Raw genomic sequence first — 22262 nt, 5'->3', positions numbered from 1 at the left:
TTCTCTTTAGGAATCCAACTTTGCCATTATACTGAAACTTTTGGGCTAAATACTACTTGTACTAAATGTTGGTATTGGAGGGTTTAGTCAACTTGACATTAATTGAAGGTTATTCCACACGAAGAAGTACTGGTACCATGTATATGTGTACACTGCTCTGCTCAGTAAAAAGTTACAATGTATCATTCGTGATACACAGTAAATTCAAAGAATTCAGCGTGAAAATAGGTATACCCAATCAGCTTCAAATTGCAGAGTTGGACTTCCGAAGAGAATAGGCTAGATGCATTTCAACTACACAAGTTCAGATTGGTAGCATGCTGCGTTTGTGATAAATCAAGTTTTATAACCAGTGCAATCAGTGTGATAGAAGCAGCAGTCAGGAATACAAAGACTGACAAGTTCTGATGGATAAATCTTCTACTTCACACTGACAAAGGCAGATTAGAAGTAAACTCATTCAGATGGTTGTGCCAGCCTTATGTATGCCCTACAATGGCAAATGATAAGTCACAATTTTCTGCCGCAACACCATTTTTTCTCATATTTTACAAAATACGAGTATTGAGAATCATGCATAATATCATTAAGGATTTGATCTTACAGGGAAAGAGAAGAATTTTTTTGGGGGGAAAAGACAGATTCACTCAACCAATAGTTACAGGGCCAGTAGATGTAACTTTTGATAATTTTTTTCACTATTTTTGTTTTGTACATCAATTGCAAGTTTTTGTTCTACTCCCTAGACATGTTGAAACACCTACTATTTAGTTGGCCAACACAGTGTTGATAAGTACGGAGTGCACTGTTTATTGTTTACATTGGAATTCTAGTCTGGACACGGTCCCTCCACAAAATTGGAGAGACCGTGGTCTGGCCAAGAACTCACTTGTCAACAGTAACAATGCAGTCTTACACATCAGGCTGAGCTGACAAGCTGCGTATTGTGTATTTTATGCTTGGGGGTGGGGGGGGGGGGTGGGGTAGAACAAGAAAGTGTAGCTCACGTTTAAAATCAAAATGAAAACAATAATCAAAAGTTACAGATACTGTCCCTGTAAGTCAGGAACAGCTTTCTATAGACATGCAATATGTGTGCATTTCGGTTTTAAAAAAGACACTAATATGTAGGGGACTGTGTCGTTTCACTTACATGACAGACCGTTGCTCTCAGCTGGAAGTGGGGAATGATAGAGTGATGGGGAAAAATGAAGGAGAAATGAAAGAAGATCCTATTAAGGGAAAGATACTACACATCTGAAAAGTATACATTGACTCTGCATGTACAGGTGACTTTGAAAGAAACACATGTGAAGTCCAAAAGGATACACAAACATAAAAACAAATGACATACATCAACACGCATAGTTTATGAATGGAACACCAGAGCCTATCTCATTAAACATGTACTGGTTTCTTTACCATAACATCAAATTGCATTTCAACTAATTTGCATTGCAAGACAAGTCACTTTTATGCAAATGAGATCAAAATTGTTACAATAAATTTAATGTTAATGGGATCTTGAGTCCCGTATCATTGCATTTTCCTGCTCATACAATAACAATAACAATTTGTATATTGCAGATATGAATAATATATTACAGTACATTTCAAGATGAATGCCCTTTAAACTTTTCTGTGGAAGTATATGATAACATGTTCTGTACACCATTGGGAAGTGTTGCACCCATACTGCAATTTTTTGGCAGAATTTTCAGTCTACTTTGCAAGTTGGTCTCTCCAATTTTGAAAGCAATGGACCAATGCAGATGTTCTCTGAGCACCCATGAATTCTGGCAGCAACATTCAGTGTCACAATGCCTATTTCCTGACAGGACCTTCATCTATATAAAAAGACAACAACGGGAACATTTCTGCAGTGGTATCATCTTCCCTACGCTGACTGTATACGTATGCTTGATCCATTTCTGATGCCAATGAGCCAGAACAATATTTTATTACTAAAGCAACAATATCTAAATTGTAACAAAAACACTCAAACAAGTACTACTATGTTTCCTACATTAGACTTAACATGAATATTGATTTTACCTGTCACACGCCATTAGCTTACATAAATGTACTTTTTTATTGATAACATTTCATTTCATTGGGGTCTCGTTAAATTTGTAGTATGATGTGGTCTTCTACATGAATGTTTTGCAAGAGCTGGCTGCGACAATTTAGGGTACATACATCACCATGTCTATGTTGTTCAAATGCAGGGCTTCCATCGACCATAATTTACATGCATGTCAGAATGAGAAAGTCTTTGTAAAGAGTACATGGGGATTTTGACGGGTGGGCCACCTCTGTTTCTCCCCCCAGTTATTTATTCATATGTTAATGATCAAACAAAAGGAATATATTTTCACATCAAACGGTATGCAAATTATACATTGTTATGTAAATTTTGCCATGGAGACCAGTGATGTATATATCCTGCCATTAATGATAACACTATGAATTACACAAGAGCATTCAAAACCAAGTGAGTTACAGAGCAAGAGACGTGCACCATGTGTTCCTTCGTTTAAATGATTGATATTTGTATTAAAGCCCCTGGAAACCTGTATGTCATATTGGATTAACCCTTGCAAGCCTGTCTGGTGTAGTAAGAGCATGACAAAGAGTATCCTTCATGCATATGAATATTTGATAATTACAATGATGAGGTAAGTCATACTGAACAGAAAACGTGACATCCAGGGCTGTATGCAATACCTCATAAATGACACTGCCAGAGTATTTAGTCTGCATGAACATCTGTATTTTATCGCAAACCTAACAATTGATCGAACACTGACAGCAAGGCCCTTTCCAAAAATACCACTGACATATATTAACTTTATATTCAGCTAACAGGTCACATAAATCATAATACAATGTTAACCAAAATGAATAGGAAATATGAAATACAAATATGTCTGCAGTCACACCTAAATGCCCTAATTATTACATTAACTTGACCCGGCCTTGTGTTGTCAGGTTTTTAATGTATGGGTATATTAGTGCTTAAAATGTAATTGTTTAGGTTTGTAAACTACACACTGATGGGTGCCTGATCACATACTGTAGTTGTTTAACCTTTGCACTGATAGGCCTGTGATTCCGTACAGGCTTGTAAACTGTGCAGTGATAGGTCCACAACTCATTCATGAAACTGCATTCACATCCTCGAGAAACACTCAGGGGTCTATGATCCAATCAACAACACTGATTATACAAAACAGAAAATTTTACTTCAAGGTGTTTCCTCTGAAATAGAATTTAAAAGTTGAAGTAGACAAATCACTCTAGTTTTTGATAATGCGCCTCAAGTACCAACGTTCAGACCCGTCTGTTACTTGCTTTCTTAATGGTTTTTCTCCTCTTCTTGTTTTATTGGCCTTCCACTTGTGGGGATTCATTTTGAACTTGAAGGCAATGGAGTAATCAAGTTTCCATCGGCTTAGTTTATGAGAATCAGGAATTTTATTTTCACCTTAGCGATAACACAGCTGGTGGCCATTTTGAATTTCAAATATCAGTAAATATTGTGTAATTTGTTTCTCTGTTACCAAATTTTGCATGGAGACCCCGATTCTTATTTGATTTTGAAAGAGAATGTTTTTTTTTATTTGAGGTAAGTTTGAGCAAAAGTTAAGTATTTCATTTTTGAGTCACGAACTATGTAAGCTACATGTCTAAGCTTGTCAAATAGAGACTTCTCTTTCACTGCTGGTAATTTATAATTATTGACCCTTTGTGATCTTTTCCACCAAAATTTTAATGCAAAATTTTACCGATTTTTATGAATTTTTTCTGTAAGTTTTTTTATAATTTTTGGACAAATAGAAATCACATTTTATTGGCTACAGTTTGCTATCAAAATTTTGGTTAAAATCAGAAAAAATTTGACTGGGGTATATTTTATAAAGGCAAGAACGACTAACTTTGGCGCTCACAGGGTCAAAACAACAACATAACACACAGAACACTGCACAATAGTACAAAAAGTAAGACACGCTCAAATCACATACTGTATACGAGATTTCAGTCTGACTTGATTAAGACAAACTAATTAAACGACATTATGCTGTGTCGCAGCTTTTATTTCTTAAATCATTGCGCAACACACTTCAACCCCTCTGAAAAGTAGCGTGTTCAGCAGAACTCAAATTCTGGCACTGCTGGACAGAAATAAAAGAGTACAAACAGGACAACAATAGACAAGGTGAACAAAATATTTGTTCTTATGGAATGATGAACGAGACAATGCCACTGGGAAAAAAAAATTCACTATCGGATCTAAATTCTACTCGGTGCCTGGTCTAAGCGGTGATCTATCAGAGAAGAGAGAGAAAGATTGGTGAAAACAGGTTGGGGTTATAATAGAAGGTTACAGCAACGACTGCAATCACTCATTTGAATCATGCCACTCAGTGCCAGGGTAGATTATACAGCGTAGTGTTGGAAAATTTGAAGTTAGAGAAAAGAGAAAGTCGAGGTGGTTACTATTTCAACAGAAGTGGCAAAGTTACCATTTCCAGTTGATTTTTCTGACATTTCACGCAAGCTGTCAATTTTTTCTGGTCAATGTGTCACAGAGTTTTGTCAGTCATAGTGGCAAACAACGCTGTGCCTTGAATCGAACATGGTCAGAGAGGATAGTGTACAACCTACCGCTGATATTTCAGTCAGTAAACCAAATATGTATTCAGACTCTCAAACTTTTACAATTCTTTTCTGATATACTACTTGTGGGAGTTCATTTTAAAGGTCTTGGTGTTAAAAAGAAACTTTTTACCATCTTCGTTTTTAAAAAATCAAAAATTTCATTTGTCTCTGTAGACTTAACACAGGGGTAGTGACCATTTTGAATTTTAGATATCGGTAATTGTTTCTCTAGTATCAAAATTTGCACGGTGACCCCCAATTTCTATTCATGATTTTGAAAGAGGACAGTTGAAAGATTCCTTGAGGAAAATTTGAGCAAAAATTTAAGGCTTTCATTTACAAGGTGCATACGACCTTAATATGAAATGTGGCTCGAGCAAATGCCATGGGGAAACAGATGTAAACTTTGCCGCTACTGAGATGAAAGTTAAAACTAGTGACAGTCATGAGTGGGTGGGAAAACAAGGAGCGTGATATAAGCTGAGGATGTAAGAATAAAAATGGTATGTATGTAGTAAGTACCTGATCCACATGGCGATGGTACATTGCTATGATTTGGACTGGGAGAAATTAGTGTGTGTTGAAATTTGAATGGGGGTGGCAGTTCCAGAGCAGGCAAACCTAGAGAAAACACAACAAGCAGATACAGCGTCGTTTAGACATGCATTAACTCATAAAATGATGATAGAAAATGGGTTTTTGTGAGCTCAATAAAGATTTTAGCGAAAAGAGAAATTGACGGTTACTTTTAATCTGAGTATTTATCTACAAGCTTTGAGAATGATTCCAGGTTATGATGGCTTTTATTGAGAATTGATTTTGTTATGTCAGAACTCATGAAACAGTAGTGACATACATGTACATGAATCATTTGTTGACAAAATATCAGACACTTTATCTAATCTACATATACATCTAATTGAACAGCAAGGAAAACACTAACTTGTGATGAGTCAGTATTTTCTAATATCTACCAAAAATTGTTGTGAAACTCAACCACTCATGGCACATTTAAATAATTGATTTTGTGAAGTTCAATGGCAGGATAAATCAGTGACTTAAGCTCCCTGTCCACTCTTGGTTGACGGCTATGCAGAACATAGAATAGAAGGTATCACTATGAGCATATAAAAAAGAACAGACATTTTTCTGCCTCCTACAAAACAGGCTGTTCTAGATGTGGTTTTAGTAATTTCTCAGCTTCATTATCTTCATTTTTTCAAAAATGACGAGTAATGAATCAACTTTAGATGCTCAGAAAATTTGATTGCTTTGATTTTCAATGCCATTTCATTTTTTAATAAAGATTCATTGCTGATGGAATTCTTCAAAGGATTGCAAAATTATTCCATCCACAGAGGTGTTCTTTTTACAGTCAGTAAGATCTTTTGAGACTATCACGCTTCTTTATTTGAGATCTCTGTCTCTGTGATTGTAAGTGACTAAGTCTGTCTTTGAATGACCTTGTAACCTCAGGTGACCGCTTCATGAAACTTTGATGACTACAAACAAACTTATCACGTGAATTTGTCGCTTTCTGAAAACACAATCATTTCCTGATATATGCACTAGAAATTGCATATTCTTCAAAAGCGAATTATACTGCATGTTGAAACTGGGAAAAAATCGATGGAGTATTTGCATATAGTATTGATAAGAATGACAGAAAGGTACTTTGGTGATCTGGGTAATTAGAATAACTGGACATCCAACCAAAAATTTACAATTTGTGGGAAAACAAAGTACGAGACATAGCTCAATCAGAAATAGATGTATTTCGATTGTGCAAATACATTAAAATTAACCCGGATATTGATGTAGAACTAAATCTGGATATACATACATTCTGCATAATTCAAACCTGTATCCTTGAAAACTAATGGACATGCTTAAATAAAGCCATTGCCCAAATCATCTACTTGGCTCATTTCGGACCAGCTAATTGCACAAGAAATCAGATGTTCCTCGTCTGACAAAGACTGAAATTAATGTGTTAGTACGGGATGAGGAATTAGCGAGGCTGCTACTGGTTGTGTTCAACACATAAAGGACAAAAAAATCATTACACACTACTTCTTCAGCCATTTTTGGGTCTGCATGCCAATCACCACAGCAAACAATTCCTTGTAGGGATGTTAAAAAATGCTCAAATTGTTAAAATGCACGGCATAATCTTACGTTTTGACACATCACAGCACACATGCAGTGAAATGGGAGGTAAGCTAGACTTGTAGACGGGTTGAAGATTTTGTGAATGTCAGTGTAAATGCATGGGTGTGATAAATGGTTGATTCAATACAAAATAGAATTACAGAATCATAATTTTCAGTTCACTCACCTGAATTTGACATTGGTGGTTGTGCTGGCGCAGTTACAGGAGGAGGGCCAGACCCAGGTTTGTAAGGTTGATATTGCTGCCCTGGTAGAGGGGGACCAGGTTGTCTCATGGGGGTACCCCCACTAGTGTTGATGGGAGGCTGCGAATTCATCATTGGCTGTGAGCTCATGGGTGGGACACTGCTTGGCGGCGGTGGTTGCATCCCCATTGGTTGTCTTGGTGCATTGGACATTGGCGGGCCAGACATCATATTTGAGGCAGATGTTGGCGGCGGCAGGGTGCCCCTCGGTTGTCCGTACATTCCAGAGGGAGGTGCTGGCTGTGTAGGGCTGGGGTAGCCCGTTTGGTTTTGTCCTCCAGTTGGTGGCGGTCCTGCCATTCTGTATTGACCCTGCCCCGATGGTGGTGGTGGACTTGCCATTGACATTGGAAGCCTACCAGTGAAGGGACCAGTGCTCGGAAGTCGTTGACCTTGGTACGTACCTGGTCCAGCTGGAGGGCCTGTCATGGCTGGTACTGTAGGAGCTTGGCCTTGATATCCACCACCTGCTCCTGGAGGTCCTGGTGGTCTTGAACTTGGAACTGAATGACCTTAAAAAAGACAACACAGGTAATTGACTTGAATATCTTGCAAATTGAGGTAAATAACCTCAAAATTGATAAAATTGTCTTCAAAACTGTAAACCTGTCACCAAGAACACTTAACTAATTAATGCAATCAAAGATTAATGTTCATTTCATGAAGCCAAAGGAATGATAAAATTGAATGTTCTGATCATGATGTAGGGACACATTAATATATTTTTGCTGGCATTGAAAAATTTGATTCACGACCTTGTTTCCAGTTGAAAAAATATATCTTCAGCATAAAGTTTACACTAGGGTGTGTACAAGACAATGGTTTCCTTCATCTGGAAGGTTAAACATTTGGGAGAACGAAGAAATGAGATACAGAAATAGATGTAATGAAATATAATTTTTATATCGGCTGTGACCTTGACTTACTTGCAGATTTACAACATCATTGACACTCAAGAACAACATGTACCGTACTCGTCCTAGTATAAGCCCCTGCTCGTGTATAAGCCCCCCTACTGATTTCAGAGGATTTTAGAAAATGCATTACATCCATGTATAAGCCCCTACCCTAGTGTCATTTAACTTGGCAAAATTACTTTTAGATAATAAAGAAACCATTAAATGATGTTAAAACAATGGGAAACTGGAGTTCCCTTGACAGCATCGTAAGGAAAATGACACGTTTTCCCAGTACTATCTTGATTCTTTGACCCTACTCACCCACCCCCGTCGCCTAAATAGAATAGTCTCACACACGTCGGCCATTGTTCATTTTCATGCACAGCCACGATGTTTTCATGCTTGAAACATGCAGTTTCTTTTGTTTGAAGCAATTATCCTTTCATTTGTGAAGACTTTTCCTGGTGACTATTACAATTTTCACTGCTATGTTGTTGTTTTCACAAGATGTAGATAGTTTGATACTGGAATATTGAGTTGCCTTTCCGTGTAAGCAATGCATGCCTGTTCACATTACTGTTGATCAGCAGCATACACGACGTCTTTGTTTCAAGTTTGGGGGTTTTTTGACGCTGAATTTCACCAAAATGTCACTTCTGTGTTCAGAGATTGTACAATCAGTTTCTTTGGATGTGTAAGTCGATTTTGAAAGCGATAGAAAGATCGAGTGGTGTTGAAAAAAATCGTGCATAAAATTAGCATAAATTATGCGTCCATGCCAGATAACATGGGGTTGCTCGAGTATAAGCCCCTCCCCTAGTTTTACAGCTGTTTAGTGTTGCTGAACCGGGGGCTTATACTCGGACGAGTACGGTAAGTCAAATATGAATGAGAAATTTCGCTAGGAATACAGTAATTATCTTGCCTTTGGGTCAAGGGCTTTACATTCCCAGAAGCATTTGAAGTATCAGTGACCGCTGCTTTAACCCTTTTCCTGCCAAGTCGGTGAAAATCCGCTTGAAATTCGGTGTAGCCAGAATCTAAGCACTGGTGACCGTTATTCTCCCAACCCGGTGGAAATCGGGCCCTTTTTGGGTACCCCCTTTCCTGCCAAGTCGACGGCACTACGTTTTGCTATCCCCTGTGCGTTTAGGGGTCATCCGAGGAGAGGTTTTCTGACAAGGAACGCCTTTTCCCCTCGAAATGGGTTCGCAGGGAGTCGATAGACAGGGAAAGGTGCAGAAACCTGTCCGCCAGTCCCCCACACCCGAGGGGGGCTGGTTTTTTTTTTACCGCTTTTTAGCGGACTTGGCAGGATAGCATGGTGACGTTTTCTGGCGGAGTTGGACGTACTTGGCTGCCTGGCACTATAGAGATTGCTGCCGAACTTGACCAACTCGGCAATGCTAATCTAGAAGGCTACCTCTTGCAAACGACTTGGCAGATATGCCGATGGTGCGAGACGAAAGTCACTTATTCAGTTGTGCGTGACTGAAAATGAGAACATATTTTTGACGGGACGGCTCGACTTGTTCCTCCGATGGAACGGATATGAACGACTCAGAAATACCATTACAAACTGGTGTCCGACGTACTAAGCTGGGCTTCAGCTCTGCAAGTTCAAGCCAGGCAACGTCCTTCACCGCCTTGGCCGTGCCATTCAATGGACGTAGCTTTGGATTTTTATTTATTCCATCGTCCGAAGTATTGGCTCTGGTTTGCAGGCAAACGTATCCTCTTGCCGACGCATTAGTAACTACGTACGCTGTTTGCGTACAGAGAATTCAAAAGGTGACATAAGGTCAATATGCTACGGGGATACCGTCTGCAGTTAGCAGGGACTGCTTTTGTTATGCAAACCAGCTAGCAGTACAATATGGCTGCCAGGCATGTGGACACGTCCATGGCTAGAACAATGGAAGCATATTGCGTTGCACCCGTGCATCGCAAAAGTGAACTGAAGACTTGGGTGTAGTGACTGGTTATCACTGGTTAGCTGCAGCCCAAGCCATGTCGGTACAAACCCGTACCTGACTGAGGACCACTCGATTAAGTCAGTAATGAAAGGTAACACTCGTAAGCCAACTCCCAACTGAGCTGGCTAAAGTACGTGGAGCTGTGCTTCAATGGCTCAGCCATGTCGTTAATACAACGGCAAAAACGTAGTTTTTGGGCTACACTGCCAAGTCGTTGAAGGTACGTATTCAATTGACCCTACCCTGGGGAAAGAGGACAGGTTTGACGGTGCTTCTGCACCCCTAGCACGACCCTCAGGGTCTCTGACTAACAGACGAGTGAGGTGATGTTTTTGCCTAGCGGACGTGCGTAATACTGAAGGAGTTTATTTCAGAAAAAATAAACATGAAACGGCAATAAAATGACGCACTCCCAGGGGCAAACAAAGCCGGTGACCTCAATTTTTTTCTGCAGCAACCCTTGAGCTCCTTCCCCTGTCTACGGGCATGTAGAAATTATCAAAGTCTAACACGTATAAGTACGGCTAAAACTACCCTGAAAATGGGCGATTTCTGCCAAAATGCCTGGCAGGATAACATGCAGGAGAGCCAATCTTTTGCAGGCACATATTATGGGGCGGTTTTCTACTGACTTGGGAGAATAACGGACAAGGGCGCTCGGCAGGAAAAGGGTTAAACATATAAATGTACCAGTATGAATTGATTACTTTTCCCTCAACAATGTGTATTTTAAGGCAGAGCATGCCTTGGGAACACAAATTTTGACCCTCAAACTTTTACAATTCTTTTCTGATCTACCACTTATGCAGGTTCATTTTAAAGGTCTGGTGAAATGGTCCCGTTCGTGTGACTGAATATCTTCCAGGGGGTCAATACTATTACACTCGCAACAGAATTGCAACCTACAAAGTACGCGCAAGTGTTAATTTTTTTGATATTTCTATGCGCGGCTTTCATGGGGTCATTTTGCGACACTCAGGTCACGCCCATAGCGGGGATAATAGTTGGCCGTCTGTGACGTCACAGGTGTGTTCATTTACATCGAATAGCGGTCCAACGCCGCCTTATCTCTGCCCGGTATCCGCTAACAAAACAGGCTCCAGTGTTCGCGCTGCCCATTTGCCACGTTCGCCAATGCGAATCGAAATCCGAAGTGGCGAAAAAAAAATCGATCCTAATTCGCCACAGCGGCGAAACTGATTTTGTTTAAAAATATGGTAAAATAAAGAAAAAACGTTGGTTTTTTAGTCTTTGTTTAATCTGCGCTTCTCTCTCGGCGATTCGCAAAAACTGTGTCTACTTCCGTATTATTGCGTTCTTTCCGTCGTACGTATTTGCAATCGAGCCAAGTCTCGCGAGAGATTTGACGTCATGTAGTCTAGTGTACAGCATGCATAAATGGCTCTCGCGAGAATTGAAACTTAGACACACGCAATCGAGCCCTCGCGATAAATTTGACGTCATTTTGTCTAGTGCATGTACAGCGGGCATAGGAACGCTCGCTCGCGAGAATTGAAACTTTTGCTATACATAGCAGACATACGCATTTTAATCGAGGCAACAAGGATCGGTGTCGCAGTTGATTTACATTGCGGTCTCGATGTTCTGTGTTGTGCATTTTAATCACAGTCTTCAACATTCCATGTTGCGGCCGATTTGCATCGCGGTCCTCGTGGCCCGGTATTCCCCGTTGTTCTTCAATTGCCGTCCCAACGACGCGTTCCGTGTTGCTGTCGATTTGTATCATGAAGGACTCTACCTCCATGATTTGTATCGCGATCTCTACGTTCCGTATTGTTGTTCGTTTTAATGGTAGTCTATTCAGTGTTGCTGTTCATGCAGCTGATTTGTAGTTATAGTGCATTTTAATCACGGTCCCATTTACGTTTTAAGTTACTGTCGATTTGCATTGCGTTCCCGACGTTCCGTGTTGTAGACAAGTGCATTTTAATGGCAGTCACAACGTTCAGTGTTGGTGTTCATGCTGTTGATTTGCATTGCGGTCCCAACCTTCTGTGTAGCGAGTAGCGAGGCAGGCTCAGCCGAGGGACCGTGGCCGATCGTACGAACCAGCAGAGACAAGCACATTATGGTTCAAACACTCAACACTTGACGGGAACTTGAAAAAGTTTACAGTTGAGCCGTTCATGTTCTTGCCGCTGTCACAGGCACCAAAAGAACAACGTTCTCCAATAGTGAAGGAGGACACTGTCCTGATCATGTAAGCGGAAACCCTAGAAGTTACCCCCCGTAGGGAGCTTACGGAGGTGTGAAATACTTTAATTCCCGTTATGAGATACGGCGTCGGGCAAACTTCGGAAAGCCGAAAAAAGTCGACTGGAGAGGCTCGGGGGACACGCCCACATTGCATTTTTCTTTTGCCATGTTTCATAATCGCGCGCGCTAAACGAAAAAAGAAATGAATGTAACTGTTTTATAGACCATCAACTGTATTTCTGTGATTTTGCAACATGGGCATTTCACCAGACCTTTAAAGATCTTGGTGTAAGAAAACTTCACTAGCTTAGTTTTTTGTAATTCAAAAATTTTATTTTTCTCCATAGAGTTAACAAAGGGATGGAGGCCATTTTGAATTTCCAATATCGGTAACTCTTGAGTTATTTGTTTCCCTAGTACAGAAATTTGCAAGGTGATCCCCGATTTTTATACTTGATTTTGAAAGAGAATGAATGAAAGATTCCTCAAGGATAGTTTGAGAAAAAGTTTACGTCTTTCACTTTCGAGGCGAGAACTACCTTAACTTGTTTTATTACTAACCAAAAGACTTTCTACCATTATATGGTGACCACATTCATACTACATCAAAGAATTACACAAATATAGGGGAACAACACAATGGTATCGTTTGTGCACCAATTCAGAAATACTGATGATGAATCTAACAAGAGTGTATCAGACTTTAAATAGAAATTCAATTACACTGATGTTTATATAAAATGCGCGTAAAATATAGATTGAAATTTAAATCAGTAAAAGATACTGGTTGGAAACATAACAGCTGTTGATTCCATTGAAATCATTTTGAAGTATAACACAGTTTATTTCAATGCTCCTTGTAAATTAGTGTTGAAGTGATGGTTGAAAGCATACACTCTTGTTTTATAGGATGTATGTTGTACTGGATAAAAATGTCTGCATAATTTTTCTGCATCCACATCATGCTAGGCAATTATTACATTTTCATATGCATGGAGGTTCAAATTAAAATAAAAACAAAGGCTGACCTATAGGAACAAAGACTGATATATATGTACTGGGCTCGAAATACTTTTTTTCAACCACCTGTCCACTGGACAAGTCAAAATAAAAAGTGCCTGTCCCAGTGAGAAAAGTATCTGTCCAAAATGGCACACTTTATTCTAAGAAACTATAATAATTTCAATTCAATTCAACAAACTCATGACTGTTGAGACGTGACCTTAGATAAATCAACATCGCTGCCTCCTATAAACAGTGATTAGATATTTATTATTGAACTTTCTTTTACTTTTTTCTGACAGGTAAATATCCAAATAATGATTTTCAAAATTTTAAAAGGTACATAAATTTAAACTTATGAATATTTTCTGTAGTCAATAGGTTGAAATACTGGTTGCAGGCTGAAAAAAAACCTGCCTGTCCACTTGGACAAGTACTTTTCAAAACTACTTGTCCCAGGCCAAATTTCACTTGTCCGGGACAGGCAGACAGGTATTATTTCAAGCCCTGATGTACATAATCAGTGTTTTTTTTACACAAAGGGTCAAAGGAAAGTAAAAAAGACAGATAATCGTAGTTCTAGGCTTAAATTGGCTTTTTCCAACCGCCTAGAAATGCTTATTCTAACGCGACAGAACTTTTCCTGGTTTCTATGACAGCAATCAAATCTACATATTAAAACTTTATTTGTGAATATTAATGACTGTGAGACCAACAACACATGCAAATGAGACATCATGTGACTGTCCTTATCACTGGCATGAAACTCATGCCTTCTTTCATGCAGAGTACATAGCATTTAATATTTAGTATTTGTTTACATAAATATTAATCCTAATAACAGAAATTACTGCACATATTTTGTTAGTGGCCAGCTGTACAGCGGGGAAACAAACCGTTCATCATTTGCAATAGGCCAGGTATTATGACAGTAAATATACTATTGTGTACTATATGAATATAGAACAATTATGGAGGTGTCACATCAAATTATGAATATGACAAATTCTGAAAATTGGTTAATTTGCAACTACATGCAATGATCAGTCAACAATGAACCACAAGTTGTCCCTTTGAAAATTGCAGAATAACAAAATTCTTATCTGTATGCTGAACATAATTATAAATATATATCTAAATAACTGCACTTTCCTGCCATCATCAACTTCATTTACCACTTCATTCAATTGCATTCGTCAACTTAGATAGTTCTGTTGATGTAATTCTATTAAACTACATTTCTACACACTGATCTCCAACATATTGAAAAATTGGAATTATGACATTGTTTTACATGTTGTGCCTTGTCTATCAACCCACATAAACATTATAATAGCATACATACAATAGACAGGTACATGTACACATATTCCACTAACCCTGCCTTATATACAGTGTATGTGACAAATGCAGTTGTTATTACTAAAAATAGGAAACCATTTTGGTAATATTAAAACATTTATTTTCATACATGTGTGAACACACATAGGAGGCTGCTTGAACATTAAATTTTACTTTCACGGGTGCAAGAATACAGTTCACACAGGAAATTTTGAAAATGTACATACAATTCCATGCTAGGTACACAGGATCAGACAAATTTTTGCCAAGAACAGTAGGCTGGCAAGTGTAACTAGGGTTCAACGGTCATTTTATCAGGGTACACTTTAGTTTACTAATGTAGCCACACTAGGGACAGCAAAATTAGTGTATTAAATTATAATTTCATCATTTTTCTTGGTCTTAATGCAAAAAATCCACATTCTGATTTCAGTCATTTGTCAGTTTTATCATGTGTATGGTCCATTGACAGAATATTCAACCTAACGGTACAATACTGTTGCCAACCAGATGTCAAGCTGAAGCAGCTGGGCACTGAATCCAATATTCTGTGCAGAAGCGCAGATGGAAATACATGTATGGAAATCAGAAGTTTTTAAAATGGGTTATCTCTTTCATCGATATGAAAGTGCAGTTTGATTTATACTGCCCAAAGGCACCGACATGACTGACAGCACTACACACATTTAATCTACACTGTACCAACAAAGATGTACTGTAGCACATGGACTGTAGTGCTATATACACACACGTATCTGTACAAGCGCTATAATGTAGGTCCAATTCTCAACTCAGTGTTAGAACTGGATGCAATTTCAATCTTTCAGCATGATGTACGAGACCAATCCTCCATTTTACTGAAGACTTTTAATCATTCTGGAGGACTGAATACTACCTTGAACATTACAACAATGCAAAGATCAGACCACAACAACTGAAACGGCATTTGTACTAAAAATTTGATTTCACATCAAAAAGAGTCTCATTTCAGACCAATATTTGATACCAGTGACGTTAAAAGTGGAAATACTTGTAGCATGTTTTATCCGCTGAATCACAGACTCTTCCTACGTAGCTTTTTGTAGCTATACAGAGAAGGGAGCTCTACACATTGACTCAGTGATAGGACATCATGAATTGTTTCAGTGGTATTAAATGATCTGATGTAGCTACAAAACAGAAAGAATTTTGAACAGATCCAGGAAAAGATATCTAGGACAAGAGACATAATGAATAGGTTTTGTCGGAGCTTCGGAAACAGATAATTAGGGGGCTTCACTCCTTTTTTCAATTCAAGAAAAAAACAAATAATTTGATAATTCCACTGCTTGGGAAGTTTTCATTGACAGAACTAGCATACATAATCAATGGTGTTTAATACTGTATTTCCAGCAGACGAGAAAATGAAAATGAAACTCCCCAAACATGGGACACAATACACAACCAAGGAGGAGCCAGAAGTAGAGTGACATGACCATACATGGTAATACCTTGACCTTTGAACTGCTTATTCCATTCAGAACCTGGAAGAACATAGTATGGATGTGATAATTGTTTGATAATTGTCTACAGAAATCGTGAAGGATGCCATAGCCATAGATAAATGGCTTAAAGATATGTTTTTGAGCAGTGTTGTACAATACATAATAATAATCTCAAAGATATCTGATACAATAAAATGCTTACCTTGTCCAGACAGTGGAACTTAAATCACCATAAATAGGCTGATAGGCTCAAAGCCACATCAAAAGATATCCTCGATTTTACATTCAATGACATACAATTTTGCTATTTGGAGTCCTACTTTTTCAGAAAGACCATTACAGCTTATATATACATTTTTGCTTCTCATCTCTCACAGATGTAATAACCACAGGAAGAACACGGAAAGGGGGAATTTTCTGTCATAAATTCAGAGTCACAGATAAACCTAGAATGATCACCAGTGCAACTCTAACATTGTTTATCTGCATTTACATGGACCACAGCTTTCGGACGCTTAAAACAGACAAATACAGGAAACCACTTAGTGCTCTGTGCTATGCGACGCTTTGGATCATCTCTTGCAATTGATGTGAAGTGGACCTGCCACCAAATATGGATATTGCTTTTTACATCACTGAATCTGACAGAAGTGCAGTATGATATAAAAGCATAGTTTTGAAGAGCTGTCATGTTTCAGAACTTCACATCAAATTGTTCTAATGGGGTTGTAATGCCAATGATCACAGAAATGAGGCAATCCACTGATTGTTTCAGAAAAAAAGCTTAGCTTAGAATTCAACATGCATAAACCCAAGTAAATCTTTTTCATCTACTTGTATACTTGATTTCCCCAGAAGTCATGGCTTAGAAACTGATGATGCTGCTGCATGAAAACGAGATACATCCTTGGCACCTTAGTAAAGACTGACACATCAAGTCCCTTTGTACAGAACTCTCTCACGTCATGTAGATTTTTTTTTATTTTATTGCTGTTAGGTTGTAATAAATTCAAAACCTTGCTTCTTGATTAGACTGGGCAGGTTACTAACATTATGATTAGCATGGTGACAAGACTAACAACTTTGCATGGCGTATCATGTAAATGTGTGGTCCATGATAACATAACAAGGAAAGAACAAGTGGCTACCTCAAATAATAAGAGTTTGGCAATTTATGAAGCATCCAAGTAGGCATATAATCATAAAACACTGAGCAACTGGAAGAACCAGCTATTTTGGTGACTTTTGGAACAAGAGTTGTATTGATAATGGGATGGATTGCTGAACACTTAAAAATTCATATGCCACAACATATATCATTATCTCACATTGATGAGATATTAATGCAGATCACTCTCGTAACATATCTTGTCTTTCTTTCTGAGTCTACATCAATAGTGTTCATGTGTGTTTCATCACCTGCTTTGTAAGTTTCCACTGCCGATTATTATTTCAAGTGAATTTGCTGCCTGGTCTATTTAGTGATTTTGTTACAAAGAATGTACCTAAAACATTTTGCACTTGAGCAAATACAAGTAACAATTTTTTTTGACCAATTACACTGGATGGATGCAACTCACCTTGATGAAAGTTGATAAAAATGATAATAGAATAATAGACTGACTGGTGGCAATACATATACTTTGTAGTATTTCAACTCTGAGTCTCAAATAGCAGTCTACATAGGTCTATAATACATCAAACACATAACACGTATCATCTAAATTGTAGTACAAGCTCCAGCATGCACTCTGGAACATTGCAAAAATGATCTTTAACGATTTTCTTTGAAAAGGCATATTTCTTACAATATTAAAGCAAGCACATTTGAATTAAAATTCAATGGAAAACAAAGGCTTGCAAAAGTCTGAATTTTGGACAGGCACACATATAAAACAATAGGTACTAGGTGTACCTTATCAAGGAATAGATGTATGTCCCTTTACACTTTTTTTTACAGGTAGGGGAATCGATCCCAGGGATGGAGTTTGTTCTAGTCTGTCAGAGGATAATGAAGGTGTCATAGCCCTTTGTTTTCCATTGAAATTGTTATCTTGTAAGTACATTTCCTGGCAAGACAACCTGACGCCTGCCCTTTCACCAACAAATTTTGGTAATACCCCAGCAGTTCCTTATGATAAGGCTGGACCTTTCTGAAGGAACATAGGGGTAATAGGGTTAATAAGTCTTCTGGTTTCTGCTCCTCATATACAACATGAATGTTAAAAGGTGGCTTCACACAAATCTAACTACTTTTACTAGTTTTCATCAATATATTCATTTTCTAATTCTGTATAATAATTTACTATCTCTGAAACTTGGCACAAGTTAATCCTTTTCTTACTCCATGATTTACAATAGCAGCCTAATTACATAATATTGTTACCTGTTATCATAATACCTCCCCTGGGCAAACTCCACAAGTTACACATCGCTGTGCTGACACTTCCAAGTGACTGTGACAGTGAAGCTTGAAAGAGTCATTATGTGAATATGATTCAAACGCAGAGAATTAGAACCAACTCAAAAACATTTTTTGTAGTCAGATTGAGAATCATAACTAATTAACACAGTGCTTAGAAATGCTAATATAATTTAGCAAAAATCAGCTGTGACCTTTCAACTTTGACATGTACAATTTAGTGTTCCTTTCACATGATCAGGATGACCTTTACAGATTCATGACCCCAAATATGGCACTGCTGGGACAGTGATGGAACGTGGCAATCACAAGTGGTTGGACATCTGATTCTCATTCATAATAATCCAAGGCAATTCACATTATCGAAAATCAATGGCGCAACTCAATTTTTTTGCAATAAAACAACACTGAAGAGCATTTGCTGTGGATGATTATCAGCCTGGATTATGAGTAAGCACACTTGACGAACTTGCTTTTGAGATCATTCATATCAACAAGCTGCCATTTGTGACTCCACTATCAATGAATGACTGCACAAACCCCACTTCCCAGAGTACCAAAATATCATTGTGATTTGGCAAGAACAGATAGAACTTCACCTGCCAAATAACAACTACCAAACCAGCAAAAGTACTCAGTACTTGTTTCTTGAATTATTAAAAGTCGATATTTCACATCATTAACTTTTTAGTGGAAATGAGAAAACTTGTGTTCAGTTTGGCAGACTTGGGTATCTACTAAAGGTCAGGTCAGTAGATATATATGTACAGTTCTACTTTATTCACTCCAGCTTTTACGTTTGCATTGGCAGGATATATCTTTTTATCTTATTACTCCTGCTCTCCATGATTAGGCCAATGAGCACTCTTCCCTTGGATTTACTTTGTTTGCTTTCCAGGCTCAATATTAACTACAGTATTAGGTCCTCATGATATTTTTGGAATCTATGACCTTCAGAGAAATTGCCCCTGTTCCAAGTGTAAGATCTTCCTTACGCAAATGACTGACCTGTACTTTGGTGTAAACACCATAAAATTTGCTACTGCCAAGTTGGCAATTTTATTGGTAGATTTCCTCAATAGAATGCAATACTTTGTCACATATTGCAGTTTGGTGAGTGGGAGTGGAAAAATTGAAGAGGTGTTTCACGAAACACTTTGGTTTGGTTTAACATGTGGGAGTGAATCATTAATTACTGCAACAATAGCTGTGTGTCACGCTTATTGTTTCAACTAATAAAATACCATTACCAAGGTTAATTTTATCATTTCAGTGTAGAGAAATTAACCATAGTTGTTGTCTAACTATTAAAACCATATGTTTTATTGTGTTATACCACGGGGGTAAAATTGTTTACCTCCATGGTTACAAATATGTCACCTGTATAGCTTCATTGAAAGAAAACGAGAAGACGAATTACCACAGGGGAAACCATACCATGTCCTTGTACATCTCGCCTTGTAAAGATCATGTCGATCAAAAACAAAGCTATGAACTGTTGCATGTACTGTGTTACTTGTCAGGGTATTCTCGGAGTTGACGGTACTCTGCGATGTAAATCTTTTAGATGCGCCCATCTAATGACTTGCACAAGCTACCCTATGTGTCCAGATGTTCAGGTCAACTACCGAGTATTGAGAATGAGACCCGATACACATGTTATGTTCAGCTGTGTCATTGTCAATGAACCGGAGCAGAAGATAGATCCCTTCGCAGTAAGTAGTGTTGCGATTATTTGACAGTAAAAGTAATCAAACTACAGACAGAAGCTACAATGTCTTCTGTTTAAGGATATCAAAGGTGTCAAATGGGCAAAATACAGCGATCTTTCAACGGGGTTTCAAAAATTTTAAGAGGTAACATCGGTCAGGCCATGGGACTGCAGTCAGGCAGATATCAGCTGGGAAGTCCCATGATAAATCGTGCCAGATTTTCCGGATACCTTCCCATTCGATTTGAATAATGTAAACTATACTGTAGATGTTGTGAATTTCATGAAATAACCTACAAGAGGACTAACTAACCTGCTAAATTTGGTGTTATATTCGCAGGTGGACCTGCGGGAGGGGTTGTTTGAGCTGGAAAACCTGTCTGATATGGATGCGTGCTCCTCGGGTCCGCCATTACAGCCAGACACGATACGACGACCTTGGGCGGTTTTTCGAATAAAAAATCGTATGGTGGAGAAAATCCTCTTCTTTCTCGGCCGTATTGAATGCCAACGTACGTGATTCCAATCCCGTTGTATTTACGGTGAAATTTTAGCGCACGCCGGCAGATGAAGGCATGAAGCTCACCAATCCATGCAAATTATCCGGAAATCTATCAAACTTGCACATGCGTAGTCGTTGTCAACGTGGCACTACCCACAATTCTTTTACGAATTACTTCCGTGGGTTATGTGAATCTCGACTTCTTCGTAATCCGACACGTGGACTGTAGTGACAGGCGAAACAACAACTGTGAAAAGAATGACGAAGCGCCAGATGAAAGGGAAAACTACTTGGTCCCTTGTTAAAGCATACACCCAGGGTCTAGTCTATGATTAATCTATTTCTTAGTCGACGTGCACCTTGCGATGTCAGCGCAATATTAGTCTCGTTCGCAGTCAGCGTTTTCGTCTGAGGCGAGGCGGGCGCAGTATTTTTTAAGGGGGAGGGGGTACTTGGGATAGCTGCATGATGTTCAAGAATTACTTGGCTGGCGGGCAATACTTCTACTTTTAAAGAACACGATTGGAACTAATTCGGGATAGATGGTGGAGTAAATGTCAATTTAATCTGCAAATGTAATCTCCTCTTCTTTTCTTTTTACATCACACAACGTAGGCCTAAAATGTTTTCATGAGCAATTTGCAACAGTGCAACATTCAGCTATAGGGCACCTCACACTTTTGAGAAATTTGAAAAATAGGAAAATCCAATTATCCCAAACTGGCTCTAATCGCATGAAAGAAGTATTGCCGCTATCCCATGTAGCGGGCTGAGAAGCGGGCAAGTTAACGTTGAACAATGTCGAACAAGCGGAGAGGCTAGGCACAACCACACGCGACTCCACTGTGCCTTGGAAGGATGTGGCAAAGGGATGATGACTGGGGGAACTTGTTCTGGGGAGACAGGAAGAGGGGATATTTCCGGGATAGAGGGGGGGGGGCAGTTATACGAGCAATTGTAATTCCCATCTCCTCCAAATTTTAATTTTGTTTAAAATTTATGTACGTTAAATTAGCTGTATAAGGTTGGGGATCTATATGTAAAACCCGTCTGGTTGCATTTTTTTACAAAATCGGCTAGGTGGTCGCGTCGAAAAATTATTTATCAAACATCTCATGATAGGGCCTACTCATATGCTCGTATGTAACATGTATTTTGTATGGGAAATGGCAACAATAGCACAGACTCACTCTCAACACGGCACTCAGACTGTCTGTTCATTTGTGAAATAAGCTTATGATTTGTTCTATATAGGCCCTATACAATAAAGAATAAAGAGTTTATTTTGTTTGTTTTTTGTTTGTTTACAAGTATATTCCACAAAATCCGATACTTAACATTTCTAATACAATCCCACATTTGCAAGAAAGCAGACCCTGTGTGATAAGTATGGACCACCTTGTCTCTCTCTCTCTCTCTCTCTCTCTCTCTCTCTCTCTCTCTCTCTCTCTGAATACGCACTCTTTGGAGGGAGTGAGTGGTGCACAGAGAAGAGCTTACTCCTAACTGCAAATTAAAAAAAGCCGATGAATTGTATTTCATAGTCAACTGTACGTTCATTGTATAACATTAATATAATGATTGATTTCTCGTCCGGTATGCACATCCAAGACCAGAAGCTAAATATTC

General features: G+C 38.6%; 1 protein-coding gene across 4 annotated transcripts in view; it reads right to left on the bottom strand.

Annotated features, from left to right (window-relative positions):
* Positions 1 to 20776, bottom strand: part of LOC139122760 (protein transport protein Sec24A-like) — a 40493-nt gene extending 19717 nt beyond the window's left edge. The window contains exons 1-4 of one of the 4 annotated variants that reach the window (XM_070688459.1): positions 20445 to 20776; positions 7001 to 7591; positions 5185 to 5283; positions 1154 to 1174 (exon numbers count right to left, since the gene is read on the bottom strand). In XM_070688459.1, coding sequence (XP_070544560.1) covers positions 1154 to 1174; positions 5185 to 5283; positions 7001 to 7591; positions 20445 to 20544 — 811 coding nt within the window. In that variant the 5' untranslated portion in view covers positions 20545 to 20776. The remainder of the gene's footprint in view (positions 1 to 1153; positions 1175 to 5184; positions 5284 to 7000; positions 7592 to 20444) is intronic. The other 3 variants (XM_070688461.1, XM_070688462.1, XM_070688463.1) reach the window with 3 other exon arrangements.
* Between the last annotated feature and the right edge of the window lie 1486 nt (positions 20777 to 22262).

Source organism: Ptychodera flava, chromosome 22 (assembly GCF_041260155.1).
Source record: "Ptychodera flava strain L36383 chromosome 22, AS_Pfla_20210202, whole genome shotgun sequence".
In the NCBI taxonomy this organism is placed as follows: Eukaryota; Metazoa; Hemichordata; class Enteropneusta; family Ptychoderidae; genus Ptychodera; species Ptychodera flava.
The sequence above is the reverse complement of the archived record's forward strand: the minus strand, read 5'-3'. Positions and strand labels throughout refer to the sequence as shown.